Raw genomic sequence first — 18478 nt, 5'->3', positions numbered from 1 at the left:
TCAGCATTGGAGATGTTCGTTTGTAGAGCTCCAGATGTATCTTCCTGCGTCTCAGGCTGATTCCGTGGATGTTCAGGATGGTCTGGTAGATATCCAGATATTGACTCGGGACCAGCTGAGAAAGGGTCGCCTACTCCTCCGCCATCTTTTCTCCTCCTTGCAGAAAGTGGTTGCTTTTCTGTTCACAGAGTTTCTGCTACTCTTTTCTTCATTCTCCAGTTGCGTTCATGGGTATTCAGAATGGTTTGGTAGCTCTCTCGCTGAATTCCTGGGACCAGACGAACTTTAGGTCTCCTGCTCCTCTGCCATCTTGGAACGCCCCCTCCAGGCTTGTATTTTGAACAAGTTTTCCAGATGATTCTGACAGATGCTTCTTGTTAAGAACCACGGCTCTTGTTACTGGAAATCCCATTTAGTGGTTGGCAAACCGTTTCCCTCAAACAATCAGATGGTCAATGTTTTTGGATTTGTAGGTGAAATGGTGAATACTTGACGTTGCTGTTGTACCAGGAAAGCTATCTTAGGCAACATGTAAATGAAAGATCTTGGCTGTGTCCCAGTAAAACTTTATTTACTAAAACAGGGTGGATTTGGTTCTCAGGCCCCAGTTTACAGATGGTGGGATTATATCAGAATTTCTGGCTTTAGGATCTGTACCCAGGTAATTGTATTTTACCAGGAGATTCCCAAGTGCAGCCACGATTGAGAACCACTTTACTGGAAAATCCTGCTCAGTTCCAGACAGGATGACTTGAAGCAACAGAACAGAGCAGTTTTGCAGATCAGAATGTCTCCAGGTTTTTTCATTATATTTCATGACCTTGGATATCTTTGAGGTTTTCTGGGTCCAAGGGATCATTTATATCCACTTAAGGTTTATATCTAGGAAGCCAGTGTATCATCAACACATCTTCAAGGGCTCCTTTTGAAAATGACAGCGTATGCAAAACATACACTCTAGAGAGACATGAGCCTGCAGGTGCGTGCACACTGTTATGCCTCCAAGTTCAAACAAAGAGCGGGGACCAGCAAAACAACAGCTGCGGGCACTTGACCTGGGAGATGGAAGCGATCTGGGGATCATTATGTAAAGCCGCCCACATGACCTGAAGACATGGGTGCCTAGGAGGTTTCTTGACAAATATCATGAAAAGGGTTTGAGTTCCCCCGTCACTTTATAATTAGCTACTTGCCCTTGCCAGGCTTTGAGGTCAGTGTGGTTGGGGCTGGAGGACATGCTCACGATGGGAACTCAGAGACTGGGGTGACAGCCGCTCGGACATGCTTTCCTGGCTGTGTCCTTCCCTGGGGCCAGGCATGTCATCTGCTTGGCAGGGTCACGGAGACCCGTCAGATAAGGCTTAAAGATGGACGGGCAAATTCTGGTATCTCTGTGCGGAGGCTCTGCGTGGATGCCTGTAAAATAGAATTCAAGGAATGGTGTTTACTAAAAAGAATGGAAGGTATTCAAGAGTATATTGAGTGTGTTCTTCATTCATTAAACATTCCCGAAGTGCCTTCTCTGTCCTAGGCACAGTTCCTGCTCCCTGGAAGCTCCCAGTCCTGGGGAAGACACAGGCAGGTAAACCGTGACAACAGCAGGAGCTCACGCTACGTCTGGGCGAGAACACAAACTGGGGAAGCCGCAGGAGGGGCGTTCCTACAGAATGAAGGGAGGGAGGGAGGCAGGAAGGAAGGAGGAAGGTAGGAGCCGCGGGAGAGCGGAGTCGTGGAGCATGACGGAGTTAGCCAGGCAGAGGGACAGCTGAGAGATGGCATGGGGACAGGAGCGGGGATGGCAGGTAGGTCACTGGGGCTGCATCAGGGGTAGGGGGGAGAAGTTCAGGGAGAGCAGAGGATTAGGGAAAGACCAGAGCGGGCAGCCGGGCTCCGCTGTGTACGCCGCAGGGTGCAGCTCCACCCCATCTGTGGGGGCGCCATATCCATGGAGGACGTGGAAGATTTGTATCTTTATGGTGACCATTGTACAGCAAGTGTCAGGAAAGCATCTTGAGAATGGACACTTTTTCTAGTTGGTGCAATGATGCTGCTTAGGCTGCTGGCAGCCTGGGAGATTTTGAAGGTTTACTGTGTCACGCGTATCAAAGACGTTGGGCTGTGTCCTGAAGACATTGTGTCCCTTTGAAGAATTTAAGTTGGAAAATGATATGAGAGGGTTGGTGTTTTGGGACGATCACTCTTGACACCGGTATGGAGAATGGATTGGAAGGGGCAAGATGGGAAGCAGACAGCCTGGTTAGGAGGCTCTCAAAATAATCTGGGCAAATGAGGATGAAGCCCTGAACGAAGGCTCTGAAACTCTGGAAGCAGGAGAAGATTCCAGAGACTTTCCTGAGCTATAATCACCACGTCCTGATGGTGAGGTGTGGGGAGGTGACAGTCAGCGAAACGTGAGGGGGGGCCTCCAGATTCTGATGATTTGCTAGGTAAGGAAGAAGAAACATTGAAAAGTGAATTTCAGAAACAACTTAAAAAATGCATAGTACTAGATGTTTTCTTTTCTGTTTATAGGTGGTTATAAATCAGGATTCTTTGGGCCTCTAAGCCAAAGTTCAAGTATCTTACTGAATTCCAGTGCTTGGTTTTAAGGCCAAGACTGTAAGCGACAGTAAAACTTTCCCTTCCCTGTGCACTCACATGGTGGTCTCAGGGTTCCTGGAGACTGAGAATGGAAACCACAAAACCTGTTGTGACCTGGGCTCAGAAGTCACACCAGAGCACTTCCACTTCCTTCTATCCTAAAGGATGAGAAAGAACCAGAAGGGGGTATTACAGGCAGAGGGAACAGCCAGAGCAAAGGTCCTGAGGCAGGGAAGTGCCGTTGGAGGAATTGGAAGCAGCCTGCCTTCTGGGAAGGCCTGTGCCTGGAGGGTTAAGAGAGACGACCCAAGCATAGCCCGCACCAAAGCCACAGCTGGCACATAGTAGGGCTGAATTTATGTATGTTTCTTTTCTTCTAAGAAATGGAAGGTAAAAATACGTTACATTCAAGATGGTCATTAGGTAGGAATCTATTAAATTGAAGTTTTACTGCACATGGCTCAGATTTGGGGGAAAAAAAGCAGTGTTTCCCCAGGGGTAGATGTTGAAAGATTGTAGCTGCTTTGCAAACAGGTGCCCACCCTAGATGTTTCTTAATGGGCTCTCTGACCTTTCCTTCACATTTGTTTATTTCCCTTTAATGTGTAGTGTTCTAGGTCAAGAATATCTAGAAGCCATAGGTAGCTCATTATCTGTGTTTCCATGACAGTAACCTGAGGGGAAGGAGGGAGCTGAGAAAGGAAGGAGGCTGGAGGCCCCCCATCTGAGAGTCCGTTCTCCTTGCAGGGTGTGACTGTGACTTGGAAGGCGTTCTCCCTGAAATATGTGATGCCTACGGAAGGTGCCTTTGCCGCCCTGGGGTCGAGGGCCCTCGGTGTGATGCCTGCCGCCTGGGTTTCTACTCATTCCCCATTTGCCAAGGTAAGGGGGCAACACACAGCATAGCGATCATCCATCCCTGGAGGTCAGGTTCCTCTTGAGGAAGTGCAGAGACGCTTGCTGGCACAGCTCTGTGGCCTGCAGGTTAGCAAGTGAGCCCCTGGCTTGTATCTGTGTATTACAGGTGACTGTCCCCCTACCTGGGCCATGTCACCTCCCTTCTTTTGTCTTTCCCACCCTACCCCTCCTCCTCCTCCCTGGTGGTAAGCACGTGGGCTCTGGAGCTGCGCGGGTGTGAATCCTGACTCTGGAAAGGACGCGGGACCAGCAAGCACGAAACCACAAACTACTTGTCCCGCGTCCTAATAAGAGTCACCAAAGGAGACGGAGGGTGGGAAGAGGAGGTGTCTGACCCGGTCCCTAGGGCAAAAGAGGAATGTAGTGAGTGTTGGGCAAATGAGTGAATGAATGAATGAATTTGCCCAAGTGCTCCTCTGCCTCCCTGTCCGGTCCGCTGCCTGCCGCTGTTCTCCCCCAGCAGGGAGAGGGAGGGAAGGGAAGAGAAGAGAGGATCATCAGTGGGGGCTCAGGGCAGGAACTGAACACCCCTCCAGGGGTTATATACACACAGGGACTTGCTCTAGGTCCTTAGGTGCTCAGCTCGGTCATTGAGGGCTGGAGCGCAGACTCCTGGCAGGGTGTCCACGGAGGCTCCAATAGAAAGGCTGAGCATGAAGCCCAGACTGTGGGAGCGCAGCTCCAGGATGAAGGTCTGCAATCCTTCTGCCTCCACAGCCACGTCTTGGTCCCCAGGAAGCTAGTCGGGGCTCAGCTACAGAAACGCTCAGTAGGCGCGGGAAGGCAGCCTGCTCCTTACTTCCACCTTTCTGATCTTATTGGAGTACTTCTTATTTGCAAAACCAAGTTGGCATCCAGACACCCAGAACCCAGCTCCAGGAGCATGTGGGAAGTGCTGTTCAGAGCTTGCCAGCCCCTGAGCGCTGCTGGAGGCTACCATCAGTATTGAGCAATCAATCTTGTCTGCCAGGGAGGGAGAGGGAGTGGAGACCCTCCATTGCAGGTGTCCACGAGGGCCCAAGCCCAGAGGAGCTTGGGGTGGGGGAAGGCAAGATGCTGAGCAGTGAAGACGAGGTCATTTCACCAAAAGCAGGAGAAGGGTTGGGGCACCCAGGTAGTTTATCTCACTCCCCTGCTGTAACAGCATTTTCTAGCTGCTCTTTGTTTTGTAAACACTCCCCCAATTATATCGCAGACATAAGCTGTTGGGGGGCAAGGCGTGGACAGAATATCTCATGTTAATTTCCTAATCATCTGCTGACATTCATGTTAGTTCTGCTTCAGCTACTGTGCTCGTGATTGAAAGTATCCCAAAGATTTTCTTTTTTCCTCCTCCTTACCAGCCACAGCTCCAGACTCATTGTACTAGAATGAATTACAAATATTCCAACCTAGTCATTCCCTTGGGCAAGGCTGTCAGATTGTGCCTCTGTGTTTATGGATATAAAGGTGAAGAGTAATGCAATATTTTCAGAATGCTTCCCCCCCCCCCCCCCCATTTCTTCACTACTAGAACTAACTCGTTTTAAGGCAGGGAAAAAATACAAAGGTATATTCAGGATAGAGCACAGGTAAGTGGGGCTTTCAGGATGACGGAGTAGGGAGCTCAGTGGGACCCTCTCTTCAACAAAACAAAACTTTAGCGGGTAAAGAATTTTTAATAATCATTTAAAATCTCTGGAAATTGTCCTAAGAGCAAATGAAGAAACATTTATTTAACAAAATCTAAATATCAGTAAGATCAAGTCTGACATTGGATCTCCGTTACCCCCTGCACCCCAACTGTGTGTTTTAGAAGCTCTGCCCTGGGCATGGACAGCCAAGAAGATGGGGGTTCGCTTTCTTCTAAACTCCTGCTCTGGGGCTACAGTTTTACCCGAGGAGGGGCAGGCTGTGGGCATTTCTCATTGCCCCCCTGGCTTGCGTCGTAGAAGCTCTATTCCAGGCAGGCTTGGCAGAGAGGACCATGTCTTCTCTTTCTCCACCCAGCCCCTCCTGTAGGGTAGAGACTCTACACCATGCCCCGCAGGCTGAAAATACTAGAGCCCAATCACCCGCACCCAGGCTGGCTCGTAGAGTGGAGGTCCCAAGCTAGGCGAGGCAAGCTGAGACAACCAGGAGCTTCCACTCCTACCCCCAGTGCCTGCTCGTAGAGCAGGGGGGTCACGCCAGGAAAAGTAGGTCCTCATCTTCAAGTCTGGTGGTGCAGGGGTCTGCACAGTCAGGAGGACAGGGAGGTCATAATGATAGAGTTCGGAAGCTCTGTCTGAAGCGGCCCAGAGGGTGTTGCAGAAAATAATATCTTGGTGTGGGGAGCAATTATGAGGTGGCTGGTAGCTCTGGTGTAAGCCCGATGGCAGTGGGAAGTTCAGTAGCGAGAATCCGAGGGAGTTCAGCCAAGAGGAGCCCTTCTGATATCACAGATAAGTCTGCAGCTTGGGAAGGTTGTGTGCGCGTGCTCGATGGCACCTCTTCAGGAGGAATCCAATCAGACGGGGGTGGGGGGAAGACCCCGAAACATCTCCATGCTGTGCACAGATCTGTTACCGTAGGGTCATAGCCACACTGGCAGGAGGGGTTTAAGCACAGTGTCTAACCAAACATTGACCGACAAGCTGCTCGGACACAGGGTAACTCCTGAGTCAGCCTTAAAAAGGATACCTTCGTCATCGCTGGTTATCTAGAACTGTATGGTGCCCAAGGCTGTGCCCTCTCAGGAGTGACCAGAGAGGAGAAGTCCAAACTAGTAGTCCCTGGCTGAATGTAAGGGAAAAATGTGAATTCTCTACACTTCGGTATCGGCCTCCAAGCTCTACGCATATGCAATGGGAAAGAGTAAAAATCTGACCGGCCAAGCAGGTTCAAGCACAACGTTCAACCAATAAGTTGCTTGTATGGACCCAGGGGTGCCGCTGGGGTAGCCAGGCCAGGAGATAAACACAAGGGGGAACACCTGAGTGGGAACATCAGAGGCTGGACGTTGGAGGGGAAGCCGACCTTGCAGAATTAGTTCAGCCACATCATTAAACAACCCACCAGCCAAGCAAACAAAGAGCAATCCTGGTGATAGCCAGCATTGCTACAATATGTTACCTAGAATGTCCAGTTTTCAAAAAAGAAAAAAAAAAAAGAGAGATGCCAAGAATCAGGGAAGTATGACGCATACTTGGGTATAAAGCAGCCAATAGAAACAGCTTTCGAATGGGCTCAGATGGTAGATTTAGCCGTGACCAAAATAGCAGTTATAAATATGTGCGAAGAGGTAAGGGAAACCATGCTTAGTGAATTAAAGGAAAATGTAATGGTAATGTCTTATCAAATGGAGGATATCAATGAAGAGATAGAAATTATGAAGAAGAACCAAATGGAAATTCTGGAGGTGAAAAGTATAATTGAAATGAAGAATTCACCAAAGGGATTCAGTAGGAGACGCGAGCCAGCAGAAGAATCAGCAAACTTGATGACAGATCAATAGAGATTATTCAGTCTGAAAAACAGAAGAAGAATGCAGATACGTGGAAGAGCCTTAAAGAAACATGGGACACCAGTGTGTACCAACATCTGTGTAATGGGAATACAGGAAAGAGAGGAGGAGTGGAAGGGCCAGAAAACATAGTCTAAGAAATAATGGCAGAAAACTCCCCAAATCTAATGAAAAACAATCTAGATACCGAAGAATTTTAATGAACTCCTATCCTAGCACGATACCTGCAAAGAGAGCCATACTCAGACTTCATGGTTTAAATGTTGAAAGACAGAAAAAAGTCTTGCAAGAGCAAAAGAAAAATGACTCAGCCCAAGCCAGGGAATCCCAGTTAAAATGTTAACTGACTTCTCATCTGAAACAATAGGGGCTAGAAGACAGTGGGGCCACACATTCTAAGAACTGAACGTAAAAAAAAATTTTTTTTAGATTTTATTTATTTGAGAGAGAGAGGAGAATGAGTGAGAGAGCACAAGCAGGGGGAGCGGCAGAGGGAGACGGAGAAGCAGACTCTCTGCTGAGCAGGGAGCTCCACGTGGGGCTGGATCCCAGGACCCTGGAATCATGACCTGAGCCGATGGCGGACGCTTAACTGACTGAGCCACCCAGGCACCCCTGAAAGTAAAATTTTTGTCAATCAAGAATTTTTATATCCATCAAAATTATCTTTCAAAATGAAATCAAAATAAAGATATTCCCAGATGAATAAAAAGAGAGAGTTTGGGGCTAGCACACCTGTCTTACAAGAAATAATAAAGGAGGTTCTTCAAGGCTGAAAGCAAGTGACACCGGACAGTAGTTGGAATCCACCTGCAGAATATTGAGTGTTGGTGAAGGTAATCAGGTAGGTGTATTGGTCTGCTTGGGCTTCCGTAACAGGAGACTGCAGACTGTGTGCCTCAAACAGCAGACACTCATTTTCGCACGCTTTTGGAGGCTAGAATTCTAAGATCAAGGTGATAGAAAATTGATTTCTGGTGAGTGCTCTCTTCCTGGCCTGCGGACAGCTGCCTTCTCCTCGTATCTTCATAGGCCTTTCCCCTCTGCGTGTGGGCAGAAAGAATGAGAGAGAGAAATCTCTGATGTTTCTGCCTGTCTTAAAAGGATAGCGGTCCTGTGGGGTTAGGACCCCACCCTTATGACCTCATTTAACCTTAATTACCCCTTAAAGGTCCTATATCCAATTACAGTCACATCAGTGGTTAGAGCTTCAACATATGAACTTGGGGGGCATGTAATTCAGTCCATAATAGTAAGTATTACAAAATATAGTATAATTGCATATTTTTATCCCTTCTTGTCTTGATTGATATTAAAAGAAATTGCACAAGACTGTACACACACACACGCACACACACACACGTCTGTATGTTAGGTGGGGCTCCAACATACATAGCATATATATACATATATACACAACTCTGTGTGTGTGTGTGTATGCCTATGTCATACAGAAATGTAATATATTTAACAATAATAGCATAAAAGAGATGGGTGAGAACAAAGCTATGAAAGAGAATAAGGAAGTGACATCAAATCTATGGCAAGAAATGAAGAGAACCAGAAAGGATAAATAAGGGAGTTTATTAAGATACTTTCTATATATGTATATTCTCTTTTCTTCTATTGGCTTCTTTAGAAGATCTAGATTATATAAATAACTATAACAATGTATTGTTGGGTTTTGACATGTTTAGACATAATACATATAGCAATAATAGCACAGAAACAGAGAATGGAGTTATGTAGGAGGAAGGTTTCTATGTCACTGGAACTAAGTCAATATAAATGTGAAGTAGATCCTTTTAAGATGTATTTTGTAACTTCTAGAGCAACCACTAAGACAGTAACAAAAAATAAGTAAAAACGTTAAAGAAAGTAAAGTGCTACCCTAGAAAATATCCATTTATTTAATACAAAAGAAGGCAAGAAAAGGGGAATAGCAAAACAAAAAGACGGGAGACATGTAACAAACTGGGGGCTTCAGAGGGGAGGGGGGTGGGGAAATGGGATAGGCCGGTGATGGGTAGTAAGGAGGGCACGTATTGCATGGTGCACTGGGTGTTATACACAACTAATGAATCCTCGAGCCTTACATCGGAAACCGGGGATGTACTGTATGGTGACTAACATAATATAATAAAAAATCATTAAAAAAAAAAAGAAAACAAAATGCAGAGTGGCTGGAGTAAATCCAACCACATCAATAACAGCATTAAATGTGAGTGGATTCTACAGCGTCCCATATACCAGTATTAACCCTAATGGGTTAAAAGCCTAAATATAAGAGCTTAGCCTGTGAGACTCCTAGAAGAAAGCATAGACGTAAATCTTTGTGACTTTAGGTTAGGCAATAATATTTTAGATTTGACACTAAAGGCACAGGGAACAAAAGAAGAAATAGATACTAACCTTTCAAAACCTTTGTGTTGCAAAGGACACTCTTAAGAAAGTGAAAAGACAACCATAGAATGAAGAAAGGTATTTGCCGGTCATGTGTCTGATAAGGCACAGATATATAGGATCGCGGAGAACAGCTAAAGAGCTCTTACAACACTCTAAGACGACCTAATTAAAAAATGGACAAAATTTGAATCAATAGTTCTCCAGAGACGATCTACAGTGGACCAATAAGCACATGAAAAGATGTTCCACTTCATTGGTTATTAGGTAAGTGCAAATTAAAAGCACAATGAAGTATCATTTCCTGTCCACTATAAAGGCAGGCTGTAACAAATGTTGCCAAGGATGTGGAGAAATCTGAGCCCTCATACATTGCTAGTGGGAATGCACAATGGTACAGCCATTTTGCAAACCTTTTTGCTATTCCACCAAATGTTAAACCTAGGGTTACCATATGATCTAGGAAATCTACTCCTAGGTGTGTATCCGCGGGCAAGGAGAACACACAACCACACAGTAGCTTGTATACCAATGTCTGTAGCAGCATTTGTCAGCGTAGCCAAGAAGGGGAAATGAACTATGTTCATGAGCTGATGAATGGATAAATAAAATGTAATCTCTCCATATTATGGAATATTATTGGGAAAAAAAAGAGTGAAGTGTGGACACATGCTACAACTTGGAGGAAACTTGAAAACAGATGCTAAGTGAAAGAAGCCAGTCACAGACCACATATTGCATGATTCCATGTATATGAAATGTAAAGAACAAATTCATAGAGGCAGGAAGTAGATTAGTGGTTGCTTAGGGCTGGGATGGAGGGGGGTGGGCGGCAGAGATGGGGCAATGGGGACAGACTCCTAGTGAGTATGGGGTTTCTTTTGGGGGGACAAAAGTGATTCTAATATTAGATCGTGCTGAGGATTGCACAACCTTGTGAATACAGTAAAAAACATTGTATTGTACATTTTAAATGGATGAATTGTATGGTATATGAATTATAGCTCAGTAAACCTATTTTTAAAAGAGATGGGGAGGGAATCCAACACATAAAAGCAGGGTGTTTCCTCTCCAGACACATATCAGCCTTATCTCTCTGTAAATCTGCGCCCATCTCTTCTGGTATCTTATTTACAACAGTGATAAAACAACATGCTTTAGAATCTTGGAGTTAAAAGAAATTGAAATTACTTATTTTATAGCAACTAATCTGAGATCCAGGGAAAGCTAGGTAGTTGCAGGGTGAGAGCATGAGGACTGTGCTTCCCAGACTGCAGGTCGCCATCCATTAGTGCCTGGAGAAATCAATTCAGTGAGTATGGACCTTAAGATGAAATAGAACAGAACAGCAATTATGCTTTCTAAGCAGTAATGGAAAGAAAGGTTTTGCAAAGTTCTTTTTGTTCATAGTTATCTCCTATATTAATAAATATCTTTGTTTTTACATCTTTATCATCTATCAACGCGCGTGCGCGTGAGTGTAGTGTGTTTATTGGGTTACAGTGTAAAATTTCTTACTGTGCGTGTAGCTAAAAGATTTGAAAGCTACCATGTTAAGCAATCCTGGAGGATTTTGTCAATGATTCTGAGCAGTTGGTCACTTCTCTTTCATTCTACTCTTTGGTTTTGTGGCTTCAGACTCTCAAATAGTTCCTGTCTGAAAATCGTGGAGTACTTGGGTGAGTTTAGGGTCCCTCTTTCACCTGGAAAGTGTTGCTCAGTAGATTGCTGCAATCAACTGATAAAGCCATTACACCTGGGCCAGTTCACATGGCGTAATTCCTTCCTAAACCGGTTCGGGGGAAGCACCCTCTCTGTCTTACCTTTTACACATTTTCTATAGGGCAGGAGTAAGGACCAAATGGCATGAGGAAGTCATCTGAGATGCACCCCTGTTTCATCTTTAATCCATAGTCTTGCCTTTACTCTTCTGCCTTAAGCCAGGCAAGAAGGAAGGAGGATAGAAATGTTAATGTCCTGAGATTTGACCTTAAACTGGATTTTGACTTAATGATTGCTCTCTTACCCGAAAAGCCCTAGAACTTACTAGCGTGTTCATGTAGCTGCAGGGGGACAATCACCAGCCCTGAGTGAAGCTGAAAAGAGCTGCGGGTTTAGTTATAGCAGGAGCTGTGCTTTTTCAATACACGAATTACATGACATTTAGTTGTACCTTTATGTGGTTTAATTTGCACAGTTTCCTTAAAGGGACGCCATGATTCTGATTTGCTTACAGCTCCTATAAGCAAGTGATTCTTTTCAATGCTCTGCCTATTGAAACACGGATTTCTGTAATAAACCTTAAATTCTGGTCATTTTTTTTCCACTTAAGAAATGACTTTTTAAATATCTGCCTTCATTCTTTGAACTGCAGTATAGTATTATTCCATCTAGATGGAATTTAGTTATCTGGCTCATGTATCTGGAGCAAAAATGAGAGAACCAGGCAGTATGACCCCTCAACTCCTATTGCGTCTGTAAAATGAAAAAGGACACTTCCAAAGACCCTCACTAAAATCCATGCATTTCCCTACTAGAAGGATCCTGTAGGCCCTCTCTTACCTATGCCTTTTTTTTTTTTAATAATTGTGCTAAGTTTGGTTGTTTTCTAAGCCACACCCGTGGTGAATTGGAAGGGAGGGGGAAATTGCTAAGGCAACACACTGACAGTAAGGGAGGGGACAGAAAAGCAGACAGGAAACTGCGGAAGAATAGCAGCCTGGGACCATTAGATGAGCAAATAATCCTCCTCAACTCAGAAGGTACTGAGGATGTCACTGTTAGAACAAGGAAATGAATACCAGAATAACGGCTCTGGATCAGGATGTCGTGGTGAAATGATGTCTGAAACTGTGTTTCAGGAGGTACATTCTAGTAAGAGTACTATTTAGTACGAGTACTTTTAAAATGAGAACATTTTGGTGATTAAAGAGTCAATTTTGACTCTATAGTTTCATGTGACAGAAAGCTTAACCTAAACTGACTTAAGGCAAGAAGAATTTATTGGCTTTAATTGAATAGTTCAGGCATGTTTTGGCTTCAGGAACAGGTTGATCCAGGGGCTCAAAAGATGTTGGCAGGGTCTGTTTTTCCCCATCTTGCAAATCTGCTATGTTGTAGATTGGCTTCATTTTTAGGTTTCAGGTGGTGGTAAGATGGTAGCTGACACTTCTTAGACATATATCACTACGGACTGAATTGTGTCCCCCTCAAATTCATATGTTGAAGCTCCAAAGTGACTGTATTTGGAGTAAGGAAGTCATTAAGTTAAATGAGGTCAAAGGTCGGAACATTGATCTAATAGGATTAGTGTCGTCCTAAGAAGAGACACCAATGAGCTTTTCCATATACTCCGCCTGCCATGTGAGGGCACAGCAGGGCATAGCAGGAAGGCAGCTGTCGGAAAGCCAGGAAGAGCATACCCAGGAATCAAATCTGCTGGCACCTTGATCTTGGACTTCCCAACCTCTAGAACAGTGAGAAAATAAATGTGGGTTGTTCAAGCCGTTCAGTCTATGGTATTTTGTTACAGAGCCTGAGAAGACTGACATTCATCCTTCCAGGTTCAAGTCTAGGGAAAAGAGCATGCATTCCTCCAGGTCAAGTCTGGTTCTGATTGCATCACGTGCCCATTCCCGAACCAAGCCCATGGCCATGGAATTCTGTGCTCTGACTGGCCAAGCCTGAGTCTCCCCAGTTCCAGGGAGCTATAGTGAAGTCCATAGTCTGAACAGCATGCGTGGAGCAAGGGGAAGAGCTACCCCCCCACACCCATCCCGCCACCGCAAAATCAGGATGCTGTAACCAAAACAGGGTGGCGGAACTGTGGGTCGCTAAAATCATCAGCTCTCTGAGAAACCCCGGTTCCCCAAAGTGACCAGTCCTGTAAGGAAGACCTCTGAAGTTTAACTGTAGCATCTTTGTTTCCTAAGAAGATGACACCTGACATGAAACCTCATTAATAGCTACTGTGCATAATGCCACAACATTCCTTGTTTAAATGATAGAGTCTGGATTCAAAACAAATAAGACTGTATTTTCTCATTTATATTTTTGGTACAGCTGGTTTGGAGCTCTGCTTCCAAAGGTCAACCAAAGTCATCTGAGCTCACTGGCCAAAAGGCAGACCACGGAAACACGAGACTGAGAAGGTGTGCCGAGGGCTGCAGAGAAGGGCCGGGGGAGAGCAGCAGGTGCTCCCTGGCTCCCTGGGTGAATGTGTGCAGCCAGCCTCTGCCGGGTTCTGTCTGTGGTTCAAGTCGTGGCTCAAGTGAAGGGAAGGGCTCACACAGTGAGGCACAGGGCAAGTGCCTTGTGTGCACGGGTCCCATTCCCTGGCGGGAGGAAGTATTGTTCAGGCTTTGAAATTCAAGCAGGGAAGTGAGGGGGGGCAGATCACCTTAAGTCCTGTCTCAGTGACCCTGCCAGAGCACAGCCAGCCTCCCAGGAGCCTCCCACCGCTGTTCTCCAAGCTTCGCAGGAAATGCACCACCCACCGTGTTCCTGGTGTGGTGTAAGCGTGCCCCTTGAAGCTTGTGGTTCCATTTGGACCACTAGGTTCTGGAAGAATTCTGTCTCTGATAGTCTCTCTTCTCTTGCTCTTTCCTTTTTCCAACAGCTTTTGTGATCTCTTTAAAATTTTCCCGTGGGGGCGGCTTGAGGCCTGAGGCTCAGACTCACTGAAATCTGAGCTTAGTGTAGCAATGAGGTCCAACCCAGGATTTTAATTCGTGATTTTTTTTCTTAAGACAAAACCGATTGCTTGGCCACTGAATTTTAGAATAAAATCAACATGACCCCAAATGCTACATCGGATGGTCCAGTATATTCTAGCCAAAAGAATGTTCTTATGGCTTTGCCCTATATTGTTTGAAAGATTTAAAAAATCTTCTTGAGGAGAAACTTAAAAACCCTCTGAGTTGTTCTTGGAGCTGGGGTGCTGCAGTCATGTTTTGCATTAACTTAATTCGCCCCAGACTTCCCTAAGTACAACGCCGTATTCTTCTCATTTTAATTTCCACTCACGCAAGTGCCCTGCAGTTTTCTTTTTCGTAGGTAGAAGTCAAATCATAGATAGGAGACCCCATTGGTGAACTGTCTATACGTATTTAAAAGTTGTGTTTACGTTGATGTCTGGGTCACCTCTTTATCTTCAACTACAGCATACAACTTAATTCTCTCAGTTAACCTGGTGATTTGGGGGTTTACTTCCCCCTTTTCCTCCTCCCACCACACCCCCCACTTTTCCTCTCCTCGCCCCCTTTCCTCATTCCTGCTTTCCTCTCCTTCATGTTTCTCCTCCTTCCCTCTTCCCTCTTTTCCTGGTACAGTTTGTTGGGTAGCAACTGGTCAGCAATTAGAATAGAGGCTGGGAGGGGGTGGGCTGTGGAAACAAGTGGGTCTTCCATGACCAGGAACCGAAGGGGCACCAAATACAGCTGCCCCCAAACCCCAACCACACTGACCTGACCCGGGGCCAGGAACTGTCCCCATTGGAGTTTGCTGTAGTCCTTGCGTTGTGGTGACAAGTCTTTCCTTAGAAAACTATAAATAGGTTGTCAGTGCAAGATTAATCTTCCACTTGTCAGCAACAGTCCCATAAACCAGACAAACCGGCCAACAGAAGAGGCCAAATAGGCCCAGCTAGTGATGGCGCTGCAGGGAAGTTTTCCGGGATGCTCCGGGGAGACCCTCCCTGCTTTTGCACGAGGGGAGACAAACCCCTAGGTCTGGGCCTGGGGAGAAGTCTGAAGCCACATTCGGTGCGAGTGGGGCTTGAACTGGCCCTTCACTTTGTAATTCAGTGTTTGTCTAGGAGAACATCGAGGTGGTTGGTTGGAAGAAACCTAGGGTTTTCTGTAGATTGAACCTGCCTGATGCCCAGTGAACCGGAGAGGTGGGTGGTAGCAGGTGCCGTGTTACTGACTGTCGGCTTTGTGGCTTTGATCGGAGAAGGTGCCAACCCGCTTTCCCAACGGAAGGGAAAGCTCCAAAGTCATGGGCAGTATCAGCATCGGGAAGCAATAAGGAGCAATGTTTACCTTGTGATTTACATGGTGTCGGTGGAGACTCCGCTCATCGATGAGCTTGTTTACTGATGGAGAAGAGGACGGTGTTACACACACAATACCGGTCTCTCGGCAGTGCTGCACGATTCAGGAAGGGAAAGCAAGCCCGGGACCTCCCCAGGGTGGACCTCAGGAAGACTTCAGTCGTTACTTACTCTTTCCATGAACAAATATCTATTTGGCATATACTGGGACCAGGGCTGTATATGACGCTGGAAGACACTGGGGAGCACCACAGACACGCTCCTTGTCCCTTTGGAGCTCTACTGTCCTTAGTTTTTATAGTCTTTGGGGGTAAAAATGCCTTAAAGCTGAAACAACGAGGAGACGAGAGGTAAAAATGTTCCAGAAACTTCAAAGGACCTGGACCGAGACGAAGAGCAGCATGAAAGCGTTTGTAAGACATTATAATATTTCCAGGAGTGAGGAGGGGCTGCCAGTGTTGAGGTTTGGGTTTGCAACTTGGCAGCTGTCCCTGTGAGCTGGATAGAAGGAGACATGTGATGCCAGATCGGGTAATTCGTGACTTAAAACAATGTGCGCGCCTTTGAGGCTGGGTCTTTGTCTTCACCTCTGGAGGGTGACTGTGTTTCCTGAGGCTCCCTGGACAACCTCTGTGGCCTGAGGAGCCAGGGACCATGTTCCCCACATTCCGCTGGCTGTTGCTGCCGCGGCTGGGCTGCCCTTGCTGCCTGCCAGTGTTTTTGCATTCACTTTCCTTCGAGACAGAAATAGCAGAGAGCGCTTATGTTAATCAGGGCTCTGCAGAGAAACAACCAAGAGGGTGTAGGTGTGTGTGTATATCTATGGAGAGATTTACTTGAAGGAATTGGCTTACACGATTGTGGGGGCTGGCGAGTCTAAAATCTGCAGGGCAGGCTGGCGGACTGGAGACCATGGGAGGAACTGATATTGCAGCTCAAATCCGAGGGCAGAGTTCCTTCTTCCTAGGGACCCTCTGTCTTTCTCTTAAGGCTTTCAACTGTTTGGATGAGGTCTTACCCTCATTGTGGAAGGTGATCTGCTTTACTCAAGGTCAACTGATTGAAATATTAATTACATCTTAAAAAAACCACTGTTCACAGCACTATCTAGATTGATGCTGGCCAATCATCTGGGCCTCGTAGTGTAGCCAAGTTGGCATTATAAACATTAACCATCACAGAACCCAAGAACGTTTCCTCAGTAATGTGCCCCTTGGTAGGGACATGATCTCTGCAGACAGGCCTGGGGGGCTCGGGAGGGGCCGTGAAAGAACGCTGACCCAGAAGGCGGTAGGAGCCTGGAGTCCTTGTCCTGCTGTCTGCCAAGAGCGGGCTGAGTGGCATTGGGCATGTGTCTTCATTTCTCTTACAGTTTCTTGGCAGTGGTGGGGGTGGGGGAGGTGCTTCATACCCTGTCAATGACTCCCTGGCCCCTCTTCTGGATTTGGAGTTCTCTGAGGTTAGGGAATATGTGTTTTTCCTGATTACCTCCACCCCCACATCTAGTCCTGGTGCCTCTGAGCATAGTAGGCCTTTGATCCAAGTCTGCTGGCTGGATGGATGTAAAGTGGGAGGATGGAATGGTGGCATTTTGCTCCGGGTCTGCCACCACCTAGCTGTGCCGCTCTGAACCAATCCCATAGCAGGAACGTGCATTTGGGTCTGTCTGGCCCACCGCCGTGCTCTATCCAGGCCCCACACCCTGCTGCCCTGGGTCTGACTGATGTCTCTTCATCCAGCCTGCCAGTGTTCAGTCCTTGGCTCCTACCAGACGCCCTGCAACCCGGTGACGGGACAGTGTGACTGCTTTCCGGGGATTACAGGACAGCGGTGTGACAGGTGTCTCTCAGGAGCCTATGATTTCCCTCACTGCCAAGGTAGGGAAGACATCAGAATGCCAGAGGGCGGGTTCCTCTCTGAAATGTGTGCAGCCAGACTCCCAGACAAGCCCGGGGACCCACCACTGGTGACCCTCATCTGCCTGATTCCCCCCTAGTTCGAGTCTGTTGAAAATGCATGTATCAGATAACGTGTCCTCAAAGGAAATCAGAAATGATTTATTCCTAAAATTTTTAAAAATTCCCATGTATTATAAATTCATATTTCTTGATTTGCATGTCAATTCCTGTGCATAACAGTGTGGCAAAGGTGACCCCTTTGAGCTATACCAAGTGTTCCTTGACCCCTTCCCAAGGCGTCCTGGCTTCTCTCTGATTCCAGGCTCGCAGCACTGATGCTGGCTGCTCCGTGATCCCCTGAGGGGGGGCTCGAGCAAATCCCCTTGCTAGTGGGCAGAGCAGGACCTTTGCTGTGTTTCCGCCCCTCTGTCCTCACTGCCCCCGGCCTCCTGAGGCATTGTCCTCACACAGCACAGGTGCAAGGGGAGGGGGGTGACCTAGAGTCCGTTTGGTTTGGAAAGCGTGAGCCAAGGGGGAAACACTGTCACTGTCTTGGGCCGTCCTCACTACTTACCGCCCCGCCCCAGGAGACCTTGAGAGGCTGCTGTGCTCTGTGGCAGAGGGCACAGAAATAAGGTGCCCATGGAATCTCCCTGTGCTCTCGGGGGCCGGCAGCCTCCAGAGGCAAGGAGCTCCTGCAGCTGCTTTAGAGGCCCCTTTCCCCGTTGAGAAGAGGTGTTTGAGGAAGGCTGCACCAGACTTTCCACTTGGAGATGAGGGCTTTCTCTGACTCCTTCCTGCTCCTGGTAGCGCTTTGAGCTCCGCATTCAGAGCTGTCTGAAGACAGGGCCATAGCGCCAGCTGGATTCCCCAGAACCCCACTCACCAGAATCCTCAAGAGATTGGGTTTTCCTGCCCGTAGAAATTATAGCCAGTAGTCAGAGGGGGCAGTTTGCTTTCGAGAAGGCCCGAAGGTCCCCAGAGTACAGGGCTGTCCTGGGTGTGTCTGCTCACCTCCAGGGGCTGGGGAGTGGAAGGAAGCGCTGTGGCTGCTGGGCAGAGGGGCGGGGCAGCCACAATAATTCCTCCAGAGCCAGGTGGCAACAGTGGTCAGCCGGGGCA

General features: G+C 47.0%; 1 protein-coding gene across 5 annotated transcripts in view; it reads left to right on the top strand.

Annotated features, from left to right (window-relative positions):
• The window catches only part of LAMA3 (laminin subunit alpha 3), a 254952-nt gene that overhangs the window by 93317 nt on the left and 143157 nt on the right, over positions 1-18478 (top strand). For 3 of the 5 annotated variants that reach the window (XM_045781833.2, XM_045781831.2, XM_045781837.2), the window contains 3 exons: positions 1532-1582; positions 3349-3483; positions 17198-17335. In XM_045781833.2, coding sequence (XP_045637789.2) covers positions 1532-1582; positions 3349-3483; positions 17198-17335 — 324 coding nt within the window. The remainder of the gene's footprint in view (positions 1-1531; positions 1583-3348; positions 3484-17197; positions 17336-18478) is intronic. The other 2 variants (XM_045781832.2, XM_045781834.2) reach the window with 1 other exon arrangement.

The sequence above is a fragment of the Ursus americanus genome, chromosome 19 (assembly GCF_024610735.1).
Source record: "Ursus americanus isolate L20-20 chromosome 19, mUrsAme1.1.p, whole genome shotgun sequence".
NCBI lineage: Eukaryota > Metazoa > Chordata > Mammalia > Carnivora > Ursidae > Ursus > Ursus americanus.
The sequence above is the reverse complement of the archived record's forward strand: the minus strand, read 5'-3'. Positions and strand labels throughout refer to the sequence as shown.